This window comes from Lutra lutra, chromosome 2 (genome assembly GCF_902655055.1).
Source record: "Lutra lutra chromosome 2, mLutLut1.2, whole genome shotgun sequence".
In the NCBI taxonomy this organism is placed as follows: Eukaryota; Metazoa; Chordata; class Mammalia; order Carnivora; family Mustelidae; genus Lutra; species Lutra lutra.
Genome location: NC_062279.1, coordinates 143,802,495 through 143,822,086, shown reverse-complemented (window position 1 = coordinate 143,822,086; position 19,592 = coordinate 143,802,495). Strand labels below are relative to the sequence as shown.

The 19,592-nt window shown below is 57.6% G+C and overlaps 1 protein-coding gene across 10 annotated transcripts in view; it reads right to left on the bottom strand.

Moving 5' to 3' along the window:
* ABLIM2 (actin binding LIM protein family member 2) overlaps nt 1-19,592 on the bottom strand; it is a 135,390-nt gene that overhangs the window by 92,231 nt on the left and 23,567 nt on the right. For 5 of the 10 annotated variants that reach the window (XM_047718771.1, XM_047718769.1, XM_047718770.1 and 2 more), the window contains exons 1-2: nt 11,399-11,582; nt 6,586-6,729 (exon numbers count right to left, since the gene is read on the bottom strand). In XM_047718771.1, the coding sequence (XP_047574727.1) occupies nt 6,586-6,729; nt 11,399-11,519 (265 nt within the window). In that variant the 5' untranslated portion in view covers nt 11,520-11,582. Of the gene's footprint in view, nt 1-6,585; nt 6,730-11,398; nt 11,584-19,592 lie in introns of those variants that run through there. The other 5 variants (XM_047718766.1, XM_047718773.1, XM_047718768.1 and 2 more) reach the window with 2 other exon arrangements.

Sequence of the window (19,592 nt, the reverse complement as noted above, 5' to 3'; positions counted from 1 at the left end):
TGGTTGCCCCTGGGCGGCAGAGAAATCCTGTTAACCCCTCCCCAACTCTGCCTATTTCCGCGTCCCAATGTCTGTCTCCCACAGTGCAGACAAGGCCAGACCTCCCACAGGAGGGAGGGAGACAGTGAACACTGGAACACGAATCCTTTCTGGGCACTTCTCCAGGTGGGGAATGGGGCGACTTTCTCTGGACAGCCTGCCAGTCTGAGTGTGGGACACCCATGCATCCACCCCCCACACACACACCCTCCAGCCCAGGGGCACGTGGGAGACACACATGGTTTCAGAGGGAGCCGCCTCTACCCACCCTGCACCCCGGCCCTGCCAGCCGGGTCAGCCTGGGGTCCTTGTGGGTCCTAGCTGCCAGGCAGCATCCTAAAAACCATGTCTTTCCTTCCTTCCTGTCTCCTTTCCTTCTTCCTTCACCATGTTTTTGAATCAACAATGAAAATGCTTCATCGACACATCAGCTGATTGCAAAGGATGCTATTTCTGGTAAATTCTAAGGATCAGCATCTTGACATTTAACTCATGTCATCCTTTTGGGCACATCGAGTGAAGGGTAGATGCCAAAGAAAGACCACCAACACCTCCTTGCAAAACCCATAGCCGACTCTCGGTAAAAGCAGAAACTTCACCTTGTCCCATTTCTGCCTGGAAACCCATGTCCGCTCAATTTCCCTAAAGAACGGTGCATGGACATAAGGCCCCCGACGCTCATAGCAGCAGTGTCCACAGTCGCCAAACCCAGATGGCCATCGACAGAGGAATAGATGAAGAAGATGTGGTGTATATATAAAATGGAATATTACACAGCCATCGAAAGGATGAAATCTTGCCATTTGCAACGACATGGATGCAAGTAGAGGGTATTAAGCTAAATGAAATAAGTCAATCAGAGAAAGACAATTGTCATAGGACCTCACTCATAGGTGGAACTTAAGAAACAAAACAGGATCATAGGGGAAGAGAGGGATAAATAGAACAAGATAAAATTAGAGAGGAAGACAAACCCTAGGAGACTCTTAATCATTAGGAAACAAACTGAGGGCTGCTGGAGGGGAAGGGGGTGGGGGATGGGCAGTAAAGAGGGCACTTGGCGTAATGAGCACTGGGTGTGATATTAGACTGATGAATCGCTGACCCCTACTCCTGAAACTAATAATAATGAAAAAAAAAAAAACTAATAAGAAGGGTGGAAGTGCCACATTGTGCTCTCTACAACAAAATATTCCAGCATCAACGTGGACACTGGTTTATTTGGAATTTCTTGTGGTCACAAGGCTCTAAATATTTAATAAGTTATCTGGATTGGGTTATTTTTTTCTCCAAAGATTAGCAGAAAGCTATCAAAATAACACAGACGTTATACATGTTGGCAGGTCAGTTGAGACACAAAGGAAAGCCTTCATGCATCACAAAGGGCGGGAGTGACAGAGGGGAGCTCCCAGTGTCTGGTCAAGGGAGCCCGGAACAGGCAACCGTTCCCTGGCTTAGGGCCAGGAGGCCAGGAGGTGAGGGCAGCCCGGCAGCCCCAGCCCCAGCCCCAGCCCTGAGCCTTCTCAGGCAGGTTTCAGAAGCGCAGCTCTGGAAGGTTGGAGTCTGGAGATGGAAGCTCCAGGGAGTCGGGGTACCCCAGGGCCCGGTCTGCTCGGCCTGATCAGCAGGGGGCCCCCCTCAGCTCATGCCTCACTACTCCCTGCCCACCACCTGTCCTTTCACCTGCCACCTGGGGGCCTAGGCGTCCCTGCAGAGAGGGGTGCACCCCCAGCTTGGCCCATCCCCCACACTAGGGGAGGCAGTGGGCCTCTCCGGGGTCCCCTTGTCCCCTTGCCAGGGCCACGGGGTGGCACATGCTTCTCCCTGTTCCAGACACTGGAGCGGTGTTCGGAGGAGATGTTAGCTCTGCAGACAACCGAGAGCCCAGAGGCTGGAGCGGCCTGGCTCTGGATCCCGGAGTCACCTGTGCACTTGGCTGTGCGCCCCGGGCAAGCTCCTGAACCTCTCTGGGCCTCTGCAGCTTCCTTTGGAACCCAGCCCACTTCCAAAGTAAAAATAGCTGCACAGAAAAGCATCCTCTGAACCCCGAGTTACGCAGGGCCCCATCAAGGCTGTGGATGCACCCATGTCGCTCATCCCTGGAGGCTGAGGCCGTGGCCAGACCTGAACTCCCCACACCCAGCAGGAGAGTGTAAACCTTTGGTGTCGTCTTGTATCAGGGTGCACGCCCAGCAGGGGTACCCCGACTCGGGAAGAACAGCCCACCGGGGTCCTGCTAGGCATCTTTTTCTGTGAAAAGATAGCCATGGAGCACCAGGAGGGCCCAAGGGTACCCAGACTTTGGCGTCTGGCTGTCTTCCTGATCTTTGCAAGCATATGCTGGCATACCCTGGATGAAAATGTGCCCAGGCACGTAGTGCCCTGCTGAGACCCCATGAGTCAGCATTGCAGACCCTGGAAGAGTCAATGCAGCCGCTTTCCTGGCTCGCCTGTCCCTGCTGGTCAGCCCTGCTCCTGGCCGGCCTGCAGCTGCCCCAAGCTCATCAGGTCATAGTCAAAACCCCGACCTCTGCCCGCTCAAAATCGAAACTCCAGATTAATTAGGAATCTAAAAATTTCTCATCAGGGCAGTCATGACATCTATCTTCCCTGTCGAATTAGCCAACACCGATACAGGGGCGCGGAGCAGCTGTGGGTGACCCCGAGTGCCGGTCCCCCCCACTTCCCTGTGGTCATTTACAAGAAATGCTCAGGAGCGCGGGCAGTGGTGGGGAGACACTTTCTGGAACACTGTTTGGCGCTGACTCTAAAGAACACGGAAACCACTCCTACCCTCTGACCATCAACCTCCTTTTGGGGACTTTAGCCCCAGGAAATGACCAGGAACCCCCAAAGAGTTGTTGTTGCTGCATTACACATCCTGGCACACCCACACTGGGTGTGAGCAACTTGACGTTGAAGCCCTTACAGGATGGGATCGTGGGCACAGAAACAGGGCTATGACATGACATCCAGGTAAAGAGACTCACAGAGGAGAGGACGAGGGAGGCTGCACACTGAACCTGACAGGGATCCCCTTGGGTGGCCCTGGAGGGATGTGACCCACTATCCCCTACACCTCTCTGTGCTGGGGGATAGAAGAGGGAGCAGCTGGAGGTGACCCCACGGCCTGATCAGAATGAGCCAACCCCGGGGCTCATGGCCACGGCCAGCCAGGGCTTGCCCGATCTCTGCCCCCCGGGACCCTCCATCTGTACCAACAGTCCCCTGTTGCCAGTCTCATCCTGCCGCGTGGTCCATGGATCCTTGAGCACCTGCGTGGGTGTGACTGTGTGGAAGGAACGTGCCCTGGGCAGGCGGACGGCACCCATGTATCTGAAGCTTTCCTTCGGTTCTGGAAGCCCTTGGCTGGTTTCTCATAAATATTCCGGGAAGGCCCCAAAAGGAGAAAATGCAGGCACTTTTGCACCATGTTTGGCACATTTCTATTCGGTTTTGCAGCATGAGAATAGAGCTGACTGGATTTCCACTCCCAGCCAGAATCACATGTCCTCGCAGGGTGGACACGATGGGCTCTGGCCCCCAGGCCCTTCCCTGCACGCCCACTGCATGTCCACACGGCACCCCCAAAGCAATCTCTGGAAACAAAGGTGGATCAGAGCCCTCCTCTGTCCGTCGTCCCCGGGTGTCAGAGCCAGGGGTCTCACAAGAACCCCCCTCCCCATTGCTCATTCTGCTCCGGCCTGTCCCTGAGTCCACCAGGATGCTCCCTCTGTCTGCAAGGCTCTTCCCCAATATCCCTCAAGTCTTCACTCAGTTCACCTCCTCCGTGAGGCCCACCCTGATTACCGAGTTGAAAATAGCAACTCCTCCCTCATTCCCATGCCTGCCTTTCCTGAGCCCCTCTTCCACGTTCCCTGTAGGGCACCTAAACAAAATGTATCTATCCTATCCAGTGTTTTATGGTCTGTCCCCCACACTAGGACATGATCTCCACAAGGACAAACAGAGCCATTTTGCTCATGAATGCCTCTCACGCACCCAGAACATGGCGTGCATGCAGTAGGTGCCCAAGAGATCATTGTTGCATAAACCCCAAGGTTAGGAAACATGTCTGAGACCCACATGAGCAGTGGTGACAGGGGTGAGATTTGTATCCAGATCTCCAGGCATCAAAGCCCAAGGCTGGAGCATCCATGAAGGAGAGTATAATTACACAACCATTTCATGGATTTTCCCAGGTAACCTGGGCCCACCCATTAAGTGTCAAGGTGGTAAGAACCCATTACACTGGGGCCTCTGGTGAGAAGCTGTGCTAAACATGTTTACCTGGCAACATGCCCACCTGGGGACAGACAGGACTGGTCTCAGGGAGTCACTGCCCTCCTTTCTGGTTCTCTGTGCTGATGTGGGTGGGCCCGGGACCCAGTTCTAACCAATGGATCCTATTTGAAGACTTTAGGGGACCTTGGGGAAAAGGTTCTCCCTGGTCAAAGTGGGAATCATGTGAGGAGAGAGCCCTTTGCCTCTCCCCCTCTCCAACCCCTTCTCCTGTTGGATGCTACCCTAGGAGGATGTGATGCTTGGAGCTACAGCAGCCACTCTGAGACCGTGAGGAGAGGCACTGTTGCCATGCACAGGATGGGGGAGAGGGAGAGGGGATGGTGAGGGTGGGGAAGCAGAAAAAGAACCTGGTCTTTAAGGACCTTGTTGAGCTGTTACATTCACCAACTCTCAGGGGTTAAAGGGGCCACTTCCAGACTTCAGGATAAGACAATCAATATCCATGTTGCTTAAGACACTGTGAGTTGGGTATTCATTTTGATTCCTCCAAAAGTAGCCTCAGTGATTCCTAGGCTTTGCGTTTTCATGAAAACCTGGATAAAAGACCAGTCCGAGACTGTGGGATTGTCATGCTTCAACAAACAAGGCTTTTCCCAGCTAGCAGGTAATCTAGAAATGTCATTTCTCAGCCAGTGAATCAGGGGCAGCTCTGATCCCCATGGCCATGGGCACAGCTGGCAAACATGGGGTGAGGCTGTACAACTGGCCTTGGAAGGGGGCCCACATGCCCACAGGTCCTGCCACCAAAGCCACTACTGCAGGAACCATGGAGCGGGGCAGCCGCTGTCACGGGGCCAGTCCCAGCAGCCGTAGGTCCCGCCCACCACCTACCACGAGGGAGGGAGCACAGCTATTCCCGCAGCTGCTCAGGAGCTAAAGGTTGGAGGACAAAGTGATCTGGCCCAGATGACGCTGTGGGAGGTGGGGAGGACTCCTGGGGCAGTCCCCACCTCCCCTCAAACCTTGTGGGTCAAACCAGGACTCGATTCTGGAGTCTCATGCCTTCTCTTGCATTCCTAAGGTCTGCGCTTACAGACAATCCTTTTAAACACGGTGGCTGCTTCCCCTGTGCCTTTTGAAATAACCTTTTAAAAAGAGCATTTTAATGGATTTTGCTTTCCAGACACAGCAAATTTGTCTTTTGGAGAGTACAGAAAATTAAACCAGACAAATCCCATAATAGTCTGGGAGCTCTGATGAAAAGGGAGAGATGCTTCAGGCAGGGAGAGGGCACTGGCCATGGCGGGGGGATGGGGCACTGACCACGGTGGGGGTGGGGCACTGACCACAACGGGGGGGTAGGGCACTGGTCATGGGGGGGTGGGGCACTGATCAGGGTAGGGGGGCACAGAGCACAGTGCAGGGGGCAGCCTCAAGGGCAAAGGCATTGTTCACAGGACACTAAGTGATTGCTAGTCTCACACCCTCACCTGGGGCTGCTCCATCCTTTCCCAGAAAACAGGCACCTTTAGGTGTGCCCCTCTGAAGGGCAGGGGCAGGGTGGCCCTCAGACTGAGGGTCTCAGGGCACTCCCATCCTCTGCCAGAGATAGTGCCACCCCAGAGGTCCCTGGCTGGGGGGCACCGGGGACATTCAGTTCTCCCCTGGGTCAGTGGCCCCCACAGGCCCCCATGTCTCCCATGGCACTCTGCCCCTCTCCAATGGCAGGGGACTTGAGAGCCATTTCTGGGGTGTCCCCCCTCACAGCAGAAGAGCCCGGCCAGTGGTTCTCAAGTGTTCTTTCCAAACAATAGGACTCAACACGAAGTCCTCGCAGAGGGCCTGAAGCCATGGTATGGCGATGGGGCAGAGCTCCTCTGGGGCGGGGGGCTCACCCGTGGCCTCGCACCCCCACACCCAGGAGATGGCTCCACAGAAGTCTCCAAGGGAGTCAGCTGGGGCCACACCCAGGCCTGGCATCCAGCTGGGGACAGACTCCCCCATCTCCAGGCCCCAGCTGCCCCCTCACCTAGCTGTTGCACATCACTCCTAGGGCCGCTGGCACAGGGAGGAGGAGGCTGGGCCCCTAGTGTCGCCCCTCCCCCCAACAGCACTCTGTGGTCACACCCATCTGCCCCTGCCACCTGGACTGGCCTGGAACCCTCCGATCACCGGAGTCCTCCTTACTCCAAGTTAGATCCCAAACACCACCTCCTCTGTGAAGCTCTCTCTGGAAGCTTCCAGATCTTTCCCTGCCCCCGCCCCCAGCAAGGAAAAAGAGCAGAGGCCCGAGAAGCTCACCTTTGCACACGAAGCACTCGATGTGGAAATACTTGTTCTGCACCCGCAGCACCTCCCCCTTGCACACATTCCCGCAGGTGTTACACAGGATCGAGGTGCTCGGCGGCTTCTCCAGGGGGCTGTGAGCGGCCTGCGGCTCCGACACTGTGCGGAAGGAACAAGGAACGACGTTAACAGTGGGGCAGGCACAGGGGAGCAAAGCAGCAGGAGCGTGAGGCCGTGGAGGGGGCACCCCCCAGTTCAAGCCCCATAGGGGGTCGGGGACAGATGTGTCTTCTTTCCCAGGGGACCAAAGGAAACTGGATAATGTGAGAGGCCGTCTGGTCAACCCCCAGTGGGGGGGGGGGTTGCTCCCCTGTATGGCATCCCCCCTGATGGGCCATCTGCCCCTGTCCAGGTCGGCACACATGCAGTGGCGGGGAGGTCACACCCCCTCCCAATGGGCAGCCTAGTCTCTTGCCGCCTTGACCTGGTAGGACTCCGGCTGGCAGGGCCTCAGAAGCAAAGCCCCCACCGTGAGCATGGCAGCCCTCCTGCAGCCAAGAGACCCGGTGCCCTCTCTTCTGCGAGTACCAGGGTCTGCGAGTACCACAGTCCTCCTTTGAGCTTGCTTCAGATTCCCTCTGCGTCCTGGGGCCATTGACTGCAATTTTGCTGCTGTCCTCCTCAAAGCCAGCCATGGCCTGGGATGCTTATGGAAGCGCTGGAGACCCACTGAGGGCCAGGTCAGGGTGGACGGTTAAAGGGCCCGGCTGTAGGGCTCTTGGGGTCTGGGGGGGCGTCCACATGCTCCTCAGCCACATCCTCCAAAAGTACCCTGTGACCCACGGCGGATCTGCCCCCTTGAGAAGCTCCAGCCGGACAGTGGAGATGCACCACGTGGCAGAGCTGGGGCGAGGGGAGGCCCAGGGGCTGGGGACCAGCAGAGTTGTTTGAAGTACAAGGAGAAGCTGGCTGGATGCTGGGCTTGGAGGTCAGCACGGAGGTTTGCCGGGTAAAGAGCATGGCCCATGCAGGAACATAAGCAGGCTGGATCCTTGGACCAACCCAAGAAAGTCAAATCTGGTGCTCCCCTCACCAGCCACGTGGGATGCCCCCTTCCAGCCTATCCAGGTCCCCAGCCCCCATCAGGCTCCCCTGAGAGCCCTCTTTCCTCCTCTGGGAACTCACCCCCCACCCCACCGCCTGTCTCTGGGTCTCTGCCAAGTGCGGGTGGCCAACCCCCGGCTCCAGCCAGCACTGAGTAGACCGCTTGGCTTTTCTCGTGGGTGGGTGTCTTTACTCATTTCCCCATCTTCTAATACCACCCACATTTTGTTCTGGGGGCCCTGCATGAGGCCGAGCCAAGGACAGGCTGCAGGTGTGTATCAGGGTTGGCAGGTGGCAGGAAGGAGTGAGGGCACCTGAGGCAGAAGGTCTGCAGGTGCAGGTGAGCTGTGCACCTGGCTACAGTGGAAACCCCAGGTGGGCTGGCCAAGGAAGCACCTGCCACGCTTCGTTGGAAGGTTATTTGCACATGCGTACCTATTTACACAACAGTCTAATGCTAGCTTTGAGCAAGCAGCAGACCTCAAGTTCTCCTCATCCCTGTCCGAGGAGGACACTTGTCTACCTGATTTCCCACCTGTCCCCCACGCCCAGCACCCCGCCTCCCAGCAGCCCCCAATCTGCCAGAGCTGGGCTGCGTCATGCTGGGGACAGCGAGCTGTCCAAGGAGGAGGCTGTGAACACCCCAAGGGCAGCAGAGTGCCTGCTGTCTGGGGACAAGAAGGTGCAAGAAAAGAGGTGAGCAGCATGAAACGTAATTCAGCGTCTCCCTGGACTCTCCAGACCCAGAGTCAATGCCTGTCTCTGGTTTCCAGAAGAGTCACACTGGAGGGTGCAAAGCTGGGGAAGGGGTGGGGGGGCTTTGTCTGCCCTCCTATGGCCCCAGTGACATTCTCCACTCTAGCTTAAATGCCAACCATAGGCTTGCCCTTCGCTTCTTTTTCCTGTAGAAAAGGTGCAGAAATGGCCTTATCTATTACTTAACAAAATTGGTGGAAGGTGGCATTTCCTTGGGCTTGAATTTACGACTCCCCGGGGGAATGAGCCACTGGAATCCAGGTTTAAAACCTGTGAACTGCCTGGGGCCTGCCAGGCTCCAAGTCACCCCATCCACCTCCTAGGCTCCGTGGAGATTGTGGGGGGTGGGTCGTGGGGGTGGGACACGGATCCTCCACACTGTTATCTTCTCATCTGTCCAGCAGACAGAGAACAATAGCCTATCATCTGTCCACGAGCAGACAAACAAGTTTTTATACTACTAGAATCTGGCTCAAGTCCAATACGAGCCGAAGGTCACCCAGCCACCCTGGGGGTCACTCTGAGCCCCGGGGGAGCACTGGCTGCAGGGGCAGATGGCCCAGGTGCAGCCCAGCTTCCCCTGCTGCGTGCTGTCACCTGGAATGTCCAGCCTTCCGTGTGTCTGTCCATCCATGCGTCTGCCCTCCGCTCACATCACCTGCCCTGAGGAGGTGGGCGTGTTTGCCAGGAAGATGGGCTCAATACACAATAGCTATTGTCATTCACAAAGACACACAGCCTGACACCACCAGTTTCCTGGTTACTCGAGGTCGATCTGGTCTAGGTTGGGGGAGCTGCTTTAAGATAGGCTTTGCTGGGGGGATCCAACTCTTGCCCACCTGGGGCATCCTAAAAGCCTCCCAGGATGTCTGGGCGTGAGAGCTGTGGTGCTGCCCTCTGGTGGCGGGAGGCCGACACTGCGCTGTGGGGATGGGTGGCAGGTGCCACTCTGCCCCAAGGAGTCCCATCTGGGCATCCCGTACATTTGTGGCGGGAGCATCTAACCTCCCAAGGTGACTCATTCCTCGAACCTCTGCAGAGGCCCAGTTGAAAGAAATTCCCATATGTGGACTCAGATGGGGTGTGTCTCTGCGGGGAGCTGTTGTCCCTGCTGCGGAGGGAGCTGAGGCCCAGATAGGAGGCCCAGGACCTGCAGGGGGCAACACCCAGGGTTCTCTCCAGGGGGCCCCAAGACAGGGATGGGCTGTTCTGGCCAGCCCTGGTGTCTGGTGTGTGGGTCTTACATAAAAAAAGGAGCATAATCAAGAAACCAGATATCAAGCCACAAAATGACACGGGGACAGACAGCCAGATGCATATTACTGAGGGAAACGAGCCAGTCTGCAGAGGCCGTGGGCTGTGTGAGTCCATCTACAGGACATTCTGGAAAAGGCAGAACCACGGAAACGGGAAAAACAATCAGTGATTGCCAGGGCTTGGGGGGAGGGAGGGGCGAGCAGATGGGGTGTGGGGGTGTTTAGGGTAGAGAAGCCACTGGGGTGGGACACGGTGATGTCATCCCACCCTTGTGGGAACCCACAGCAGGTTCAACCGTCACTGTGGACCGAAAAGCACTCTAAGGACTAAAGTCTGGGAAAAACGTTAAAAGAACATTTTAGAATGAGAAGCCGAGGGAGAGCTACCACACACCACCAAAGGCACAGGCTCATTTGGCTACGTTGCAAGATGGGCTCCAACCTCTAGCTTCATGGCCCCCACTGGGATAATAGCCCAGCGCGTAAACTCAGGTGCTAAGAACTGATCGCACGGGGCTGAAACTATTTGATTGCCACGTGATAAGGAAATCCTGGTCCTGGGGAGCCTTGCAGGGAACGGGAATTATTCCCAGGATCATCAACCTGACCAAGGGCTGGTCCCACGGTCCCCATGACGCCCTAGTGGCCCTCCAGGCTGTGACCCGGCTCTCTCCCCAGGAGACAGGAGCCGCGTGCTGCTGGGCCTGGGATGGGAGCCAGCAGGGCAGGGTGTGGGCTTGCGTCCACATCCAGGGGCAGCTATGTGACCTTGGAGAGCTGACCAAATCCCAAGAAGCCTCAGGTTTCACATCGATGAGTTGGTGCCTGGTCTCATGAGGCATTTTGTGAGACTCCATTAAAGGAGAAAAAGCACCCAGTGCAATGCCTGACAGGTGTCGTCAACCACCGCTGCTGGCCTGGTTGTCCCCAGGCCCTCCAATCTCAGGGGCCCCCCTACCCCTGGGGATGGGGAGGGGAGGAGGCTATCAGAAAGGAAACCAGGAGTCCACCAGGGACAGTGGGCGTGCCTTTGCTTACACGCCCACTTGTCAGGAGATCGTCCTAGATTTGCCTCCATGCTTTGGCTACCTCGTGATGTGGCAGAGGGGGACAGCTGTCCTGATCCCAGCAACGCCCCTCCCTAACCTTGGGCAGATCACATGCCCTCTGGAGCCTTTTTTCCTCCTCCAGGAAATGGGGACAAGTATTCCCAAATGTGGGACCCTCACACGGATCAGACCAGATGACACGTGCGGAGCCCGTGACCCAGCTGAGCACCTGTCGTGTGTGGGGATGCAGGAGGCAGTGACAGTGATGGGGCCACAGATGGTGCCATTAGTGACCTACAGCAGGTGAGGCTCCTAACTTCGGCATCTGCACCCAGCGCTTCACCCAGCGGTGCCCAGCACTGACACCATGAGCGGGCCCAACCCAGAGCAGAGCCAGGCCTCGCCGGCCCTTGGCTTGGGGAGCAGGGTCGGTGGCGGATCCCCACCAGCATGCCGGCTAACGTCGGCACCAAGCTCCGCTCCCTCGCCCATGTGGCTGGCAGGCGGGGCTCCTGGACACCGGGCAATGGGCTTTTTACCCTGATGAGCTGGGAACACACCTCTGGCCTCTTCACCCACCAAACCCTCCCATTCTCCTCTTCCCTCTGTCAGCTCAGCCCTGAGTGGGGCCACTTCCCACTGTGTTCTTAGAAATTCACCAACCTGACGTCGCTCTAGACGCCACAGCCGGATGCCACATGTCTGTTCCTGTCATCAAAGCTGGAGACCCACGCCATGATGATGGCCTTGGAATGCATGCCTGGAGTGGTCTCCCTTCTCCCATGAGATCCTCCCCCGGGCAGATGCCACTGTGGCCCTGGCCTCCTCCGGCCTTGGAGCATCTGGCCTGAGCCTTCCCGGTGCCCTGAGCCCCTGGAGACCACCACGAGTCAAAGCACTTCATTGTGAAGTCAGAAGTGCGAGGCGCTCAGCTAAAGGGCGCTCAACTCCAGTAACTCAAACAACAAAGCTGTTCTTGCTGTTACTGTCTGCTGACTCCGTGGTTCACCCACCCGACATGTGCCCGAGGGTGAGTGCCTGGGGACCTAATAATTGGTGCCCAGATTCCACAGGAACCAAACAGGCCCAGCCCCGGCCCCCTACCTGCAGGAAGGGTCTGTCACCCCCATTTTACAGGGGACGACCCTCAGACTTAGAGATGCCTCTCTCATTCCCGCAACGCATCTCTCGCTTCCCATACCGCAAGGCACACATCGTTTGTGACCTTCAGGGACATTTCCAACTCCAAGGGCCCAGGCCATGCTGGAGCCCAAGCTGGTGCACCCGATGTGGCCAAACATCCCCATTCCTGCTCATCTTGTTGTCCGGGGTTTGGTCTGCAGGTCATGAACTGCAGGACTGCCCGAGGGGGCCCTGTGTGCTTGGGGTCTGACTTGCCTCCATGTCCCGTCAGCCGTGACGGCTTTGCTGTGCTCCTCACTCTGCTGAGTGCATCACGCAAACCACTGGCTGGGGCTCCCGACGGCATGGCTCTGCTCTAATATTGAATAGGCCATATGGTCCTGAGACTCCAGTACGCCCAGGGTGGGTCCTAGGCACACAGCTCCCGCCCTCCCCCAGGCCTTCATTTCTGAAGAGACAATGAGCAGAGAGTCACAGACAGAAGCCCAGCAGGGAGATGAAACTGTGTGCAATTGGAGAGGACTTCTGGGAGGAAGTGACATGAGGTGGGCAGGTGCCTCCTGGGTCTTCAGTGAGTACCCATCCCCATGCTCATCTCCACCACAGTATGACCATGCTGGGTGGCCCTTGTCTCTTGGTCTGTGGCTGCCTTCCCTGGCCTGGAAGCCCCTCTAAAGTCAGGGATCAGGAGGGGACGGCTCTCACACAACGTGGCCAGAAGCATCCTTGTGTCTGGTGCATGTCCTCCAGCGGGGGTGTTTCTTTGGGCTGGTTTTCCCAGTGTGGAGTGGAGGGCCCACCCATGCCTGAGCTTGGAGTGTCTGCCTGCCCTCAGGGCATGTTCTTCTGTAGGCTGTGTCTCAGGTCGGAACGGGTCCCCACTCTGTCCCGCAGCCCTCCCCTGGGCTGTGTGTTGGAAAATCACACCAACTCACACAAGAGCACTCCCTTCCCTAACCTACTTATGAGCCAACTGCTAATTATAATCACGAAGCGGGAACTGTCCTCTGGAGCAGCCATCCGGGCCATGGCTGTGGCCGTCGGCAACGTGGGCCCAGCAAGCAAGCTCCCCCTCGGCCAGAGAGAAGACCCTCTGCCTCTTCAAGTATGTCATTCATCCAGGATATCCATGGGCTCCTACTCCCTCCCGAGCCTGGGGCTGGCACAGGGTCCAGGCAAAGCAGAGGAGTCCCTGCCCCCTGGGGGACAGAAAGCCTCCCTGAGGGAAGCCTGTTGCCCCAGACGCCTGAACTCCCAGCACCCACCCCACACCCGCTTCCACAGTTACACCATCAAACTGCAGGGACCCCACCGGGATGCCACATCCACGTGAAGCTGTCCCCCCGCCCCCCCCCCGGAAACGACCCGGCCCTCTTCTGCTTCCCCACGGATATGGTCTTTGGTTTCTCCTGTGGAGCTGAGTGGGCTCATCCAAGCCCCTGACCTGCCCCAGGGCGAGACTGCGGTCAGCTGTCCATGATCCGCTCCGCTCAGCCAGAGTTCTAAGCAGTGGACACAGGCTCGAGCACATGTTTGCAGACAGAACTGATTATGTGAAAATGCTTCAAATTCCCAGACTGACCACCTCCTGCCTGCATCTCGCGGCTTCTCCATCAGCCCCGGACCAGGACGTCTGGGGAGGCTGACCCACCAGGGCTTCTCCGAGCCCTGCTCAGGGCCGGCCCAGGGCACAGCAGTGAACGTCTCTGGGTGGGTGAGCCGCCCTCCTCTCCTGTTCACTCCCCTGCACTGAACGTCTTTCTGACGTCCTCTCCTCTGAAGGGGTACAGGCTCCACGCCTGCCCAGCTTGCCCTCGGAGGCCCAGCACCCAGCCCAGCGCCTAGCACCTGGCAGGTGCTCCAGAAATGGACCGAATCAACATGTATCACATTGAGCATGTGCCATCTCCCCCTGCACACAGCTCACCTCAGCCTCTGGCAATGTGACCGGCACTCCTTCTAGAGATTGTGGCACGCTCATCCCTCCCCAGCAGGCTTCCGAGCAGCCCCTGGAGGCAGGCATCCACCCCCCAGGCTCTCCTCCACTGTGGCTTTAACATGCCTCCCACTCAGCGGCAGGGACCAAAACCCCTCCCCGGGAACACAGGTGGACCCTGGAACTGCCTTGGCCAATGACGTGATGGGGGCGACACAGGGTGGCTTCCAACCTAGACCAGAATGCCATAAACTGCCTTGCCTTTAAGGATGCTTGTTCTTGGAGCCCAGTGGCCATACAGAGAGGAAGCCCAACCATCCCAAACACCGAGCGACCACACGCAGGGGGCACAGGGATCTATTCTCCAGAGGCTCCTGTTGTCCCCAGCTCTCAGGTCACCCCAGCCTCTAGATCTTCCCAGATGAAACCAGAGATAGCATGGATAGGACAGAAAACATCCCTGCCATGTCTTTCTGAATTTCTGACCCCAGGATCCCCTCCCCAAGTCCGGACATGGTATCCCCCCCACACACACTTCTGCACACAACCTGCCTGAGGCTCACCAGGACCTTTCCAGAGACAGGAAAGTCACTCCCTCCACAACCTAAGTCCCAGAGGAGGTGCTGGCTGCTTGGATCCAGGAAAGGAAATGCCCAGAGTCTGGCCTGACCTTGCCTGGAGTCTTCACTAACCCCTTATGTTAGATACTCTTGTACCCATTCAGCAAGAGCTAGAAACCAAGCTCAGAGAGGCACGCTAACCAGCCCAAAGCCACACAGCCAGGAGAGGCAGAGTCAAGATTCAACCCCAGGTCTGTTCTCCTACCCTGGCTCCCAAGTCCCAGGTGTCTGAGTAGATCTCCATTTGGACCCACTGGGAAAGTATCCCCTTGAGCCCAGCGAGCTCACCAAAGGAGGCGCCTAGGACAATGGGGCCCCCAGAACGAGCTCTCCCAGCTGGCATAAGGGCAGGATGAGGGAGGTGGCCTTGAGCACAGGCACCATTTGCTCAGGTCCCTGCCCTGCTCAAGCATGTTCTGTGGCTCCCCAAGCCACCAGTACCCAGCTCAGCCCCCAGAGGGACCCCCACGCCTCCAAGCTCAGTGCCCAGCTGGTTCCCTGACTTACCTCCCACCACTCCCTGCCCCAGACTCTTCCCCAGAGTTGCCGCTGATGGCCTCAGCTCTGGCCCTGGCTCCCAGCATCGCCTCTGCTGGGAGTGCTGCCCCCCGTTCCCCTCCACCTGGGAAAACTGAGCTTCAGGGCCCACGTCCAGGGCCTCCTCTGGACCCACAGCACGCTCACAGGGAGCCCCGCGTGCTGGCCCCATGTCCCCCTGGGCTACCAACTGCCACCTACCAACTCATGTCACCTCTCCCAAACGGCCGGTGACCCTCTGACCTCCTCAGGTGGAGACCCCACTAGAGGCTCCTGTCTATTCTCCAGGATCCCCTAAACGTCAGCGTGGGGCTGGGGGAACAAAGGACCTGGGTCACCTCAGAGCACCTGGGTCATGCTCGCCGTCCCTGAGCAATCGGCCTGCAAGGGTCCTCACCCTACCTAACATGGGGCCCCTGCTGTCGGGTCCCTGAGCCCTGAGACAGCAGCGCATTCTGACACAGACAATCTCAGCCACACCCAGGCCATCAGGGAGTCCCATGCAGCCCAGGAGGAGCCTTGAGCTTGATGGGGAGAGGCCTAAAAGGGAAAACCCGCCCAGCCTACGGAGTCTCCCTTCCTCCACACGGAGTGTGCGAGCCGTCAAAAGGGGAGCCTGGGAGGCCACAGAAAGAGCCCCTCTGTGATGGCTGAACTGTGTCCCCCCAGAGTCACAGGTCAGCCCCCCAGTTCTAGCACTTCAGACTACAACCTGATTTGGTCCTCACATCTGTCCTTACACACAGGGGACGTTAGGACACAGACACAGATGCATGGGGGACCCTGTGCGGATTCAGGGAGAGGCCCACTGTCTGCAGGCCAAGGACAGAGCCTCCCTCACGGCCACCAAATGAACCACCCTGCAACACCTTGATCTTGGGCTCATGGCCTCCAGGAGGTGAGCAGAGGTCCCCTGTGGAAGACCCGGTCTGCACTCAGTACTTTGTTACCGTGACCCCACGAGACGAGCTGGTGGAAAGTGCTAGAAGCCAGGCCTGGTGTGTGCTGGTGTCCCTCCTCCAGGCCTTTTTCCATCTGCAGGGGGGACAATGATGTGACCCCACGCAGGGCTTTCTGGGGATGGTGATGGGGCAGGGCCAGCTCATGGTGGGGTCTCAACGCGTGGCAGGGAGCTGGAAACTCAGGCTGGCCACCAGGCTTGGCACACTCCAGTTCGAGCTTCTGGCAAGTCCCAGGACATGTCATGCCTCCAGTAGCTGGTCCAGGCAGCCTGGCCACCCAGGTCCCTGAGGGTGTCACCTCGTGGCCAGAAGAACGGCACTTGCTGACCGGAGAGGCACCCGAGGATCTCATGGGTGGCATCTGTAAGGTCCAGGCTCAGAGGGTATCTGGGCCCATTCCCTCCCCACACTTGCCCTGGGGATATGGCCAAGGGCAGAGGGGGGTAGAACCCGCCCAGGGCACATACAAAGTCTGGCTGGGCCAGACGCAGGGCTGGGGGCTCGAGGCCCTCAGGCCAGTCTCTTGTTCCTCTTATCACACCACCACTGGCCAGTGCAGCCCCTGCAGCAGCAGCGAGTGACCTTGTCAGGTCAGGGCCCACTACCCTGCAGATGTGCAGTAAGTGTTCCTTAAATCCAATGGGAACGGGACTCACATCTGACGGCCCGAAGCCATGCGTGGTACATCAGTGTGGTGATGATAACATGTGTGACAACATCGTCTTTTAATCCCCGGGCCCGGGCTGAGTGCCAGGTGCTGCCCTTGGTGGCTCCCACTGACGACCATCACAGAGCGGAGAACACAGGCCCTGTTCTCCCTTCCTCTGTATTCAAGCCAATGCAGGCCGAACGACTCAGGCACGGTCAGGCTGGACGTGATGATGCCCTCCATCTGTGATGGGCAGACACATTGGCTCCAGGCCCCGACGAGAGCCACGACCACCCCACAGCACAGAGAAGGAGCCTGAGGCCCAGAGACATTCAGTAGTGTGGTGAGATCACATAGCCTGTAACTGGTGGGGGCCGGTTTGTGTCCCTAGGCCTTCCCCCTGCCACACGATCTGTCTCCTCGGTACCGTCCTCCCACATGCTGGTCCACGGAAGGCTGGTGGCAGAGAAGTATGTCGGAGTGTCCAATTAAAACTGGGCATCCAGAGGGTCGGCTGGATGCCAGGGAAAGCCGAGATGTACAGGAAGGCGTCGGTTCAACACGCACACCATGCTCCCACTCCTTCCACGAACCCCAGGTCCCCTGGGGCATTTGGCTCGTACAGACTGGACTCCCACTCACAGTCTGATGTCTGACGGTCCCATCTGTCCTCTGAACGCGGACGGACTGGGGTTCATTTACACCTGGTGATGCAGCCCGTGGGTGGCGATGGCCCCCGGCTCCATCCGTCAGGCCCAGAGGTGTGGCCCTGGGGGTCACCCAGCGCCACGTGGGAGCCCAGACCCCGCTCCCCCGAGTCAACCGTTCCTTAGGTTTCAACAAAAGTAGCTGCTTTTGCGGGGAGAGAAATAATACCATTCATCACCACAAACCCAAACAGCACAGAGAAGTCGAAGGAGAATTGAAAGCCCCGGCTAATCTTCAACCCTGAGATTAACCACGCATCAGCTCAGTGGCCATGCTGGGTGGCAAGGGTGTACCACGAATGACACATCATGTGTGTGCATTTACACATGCAGACACATGCCTAGGACATGTGGTGTGACAGGAGCCACAATGAGACATAACAGAAAGACCCGATCTTTACAGGGAGCCTCGTCCTCGTGTCTTCCTGAACAATTTCCTAAAGTCTTGAGCAGAAGCCACACTGCTTGGCAGAAGGGGCTCAGTGTACACTCAGAAATGTTTATCGAGATAGCGTCCACAGACATACGATTCCCCTAGCTAGAGGCACAGTTGTATGATTTGGGGAGTAAAGTTGGCCCTGGAGCCCCACAGGAATCAGAGGCATCAAGCAGTCGAAAACGCAGGCGTGACTTCCGACTCCCCATCACCCTAACCACGCTCGCCGCCTGTGGACCAGAGCCTTCCTGAGGACGGAAACGGGATTAACACGTGTCCCATACGTGGCACGTGTGATACGCTGGCTTCTCACAAAAAGTCACCTAGAGAAAAGTGCTGTGACGAAAATCAGAAGAAAGAGAGCACACATTTACCGAACCGTACGGGTACACGCTGAAAAAATGCGTGGCGGTGGACGGTGGATCCGCACGGCTCCAGCCTGTTGCTCGAGGTCATCTGTGCTCCCGGGGCCGTGTGTCCAGAGGCAAAAGCAATTGTAGAACAAGCTTGTTGTCCCCAGAAGTAACCCCTTGCCCATCGCTGTCCCTCCCCGCTGCCCCGCCCCTGCCCTGGCGACCGATGATTTACTTTCCGTCTCCATGGATCTGCTCCTTTGGGACATTTCACACACAGACCCGTACGGGCGGCTTCTGTGTCTGGCTTCGCAAGAATGCAGAATGTTCCTGTACCTCACCTGTGTTACAGCAAGAGTCGGGCTCTCCGTGACGCTAATGTTCCACCGCGTGGACACACCCACGTTCCGGTTCCTCGAGCGGAGGTCTCTGGGGCTGTTTCCGCCTGCTGGTCGTTGTGGATCAGCTGCTGTGATGACTCAGGCGCAGCCCCCTCAGTGTGGACATGGGTGCCCGTGTCTCCAGGGTGCCTCCCGGGATGAACTGGGAGTTGGCCATTCGTACGGTGACTGTGTTTCAGCATCTGAAGCCCTGCTAGACCTTTCCCTAAGTGGCATCCCACCAGTGGTAGCGGGCAAGGGTCCGGAGTCCCCATATCCGTGTCTCCCTGACCGTTGCCGCGGGGCAGGTGCGTGGTGGCCACCGACAGCCATCTCGATGCACAGCGGCAAGGACCAGAGATGTTCGTTCTTGCTTGCCTGTCTCCTTGGGAGAATCGCCTGCTCAGATCCTCAGTCCACGTCCTGTGGCCGTATCTCCATTCAGCGTCAGAACAGAGTCCTAAGGATTGTTTACGTGTTCTGGACGCGAGTCCCATACCACATACGAGATCGGCAAATACCGTCTTCCACTCTGCCAGCTGCTTCCGTCTGCTTCATGCCATTCTTTGCAGCATAAGAATGTTCCATTTTGATGAAATACAATTTATTTGCATTTTCTTTTGCTGCTTGTGTCCTTGGTGTCAAGGCTAAGAAAGCACTTCTTTTCAGAGTTCTACCACGAGCTGTTTTCGGCTTTACTGTAATTTCACATAAACACAATCACACTTCCTTTGCTGCTGTTTCTTCATCTGTATAGCAGGCTTTGGATGCAGGAGGTTGGGGCTACTTCTGATGATCCCTGTTTCCCCTCTGCCGTTGGCATCACCACCCACCGCCCAGTGGGAAGGATATAGGGTGCGCGGCCGAGAACTGCCCGGCCACCAGCCTGGAAACCTGCTGCGGGCACAGACATCATGCTCATGTGCCACAGCTCTCAGGACTGCTGGTAACATCGGAACACTCCAGTGCGCCCCCCAGGCCGGCAGGTGTGCCCCCCAAGGCTGGCCTGTGCTCCAAGGCTGGGGAGGAGAGCCCCGCACAGGGCTATATCTTGCCTGCCGGGGAGGACGGGGGGGATGGCCACAGCTTTGTGGAAACGAGTGTCAGATGTCTGCTATGCCTGCTCACAGTGCT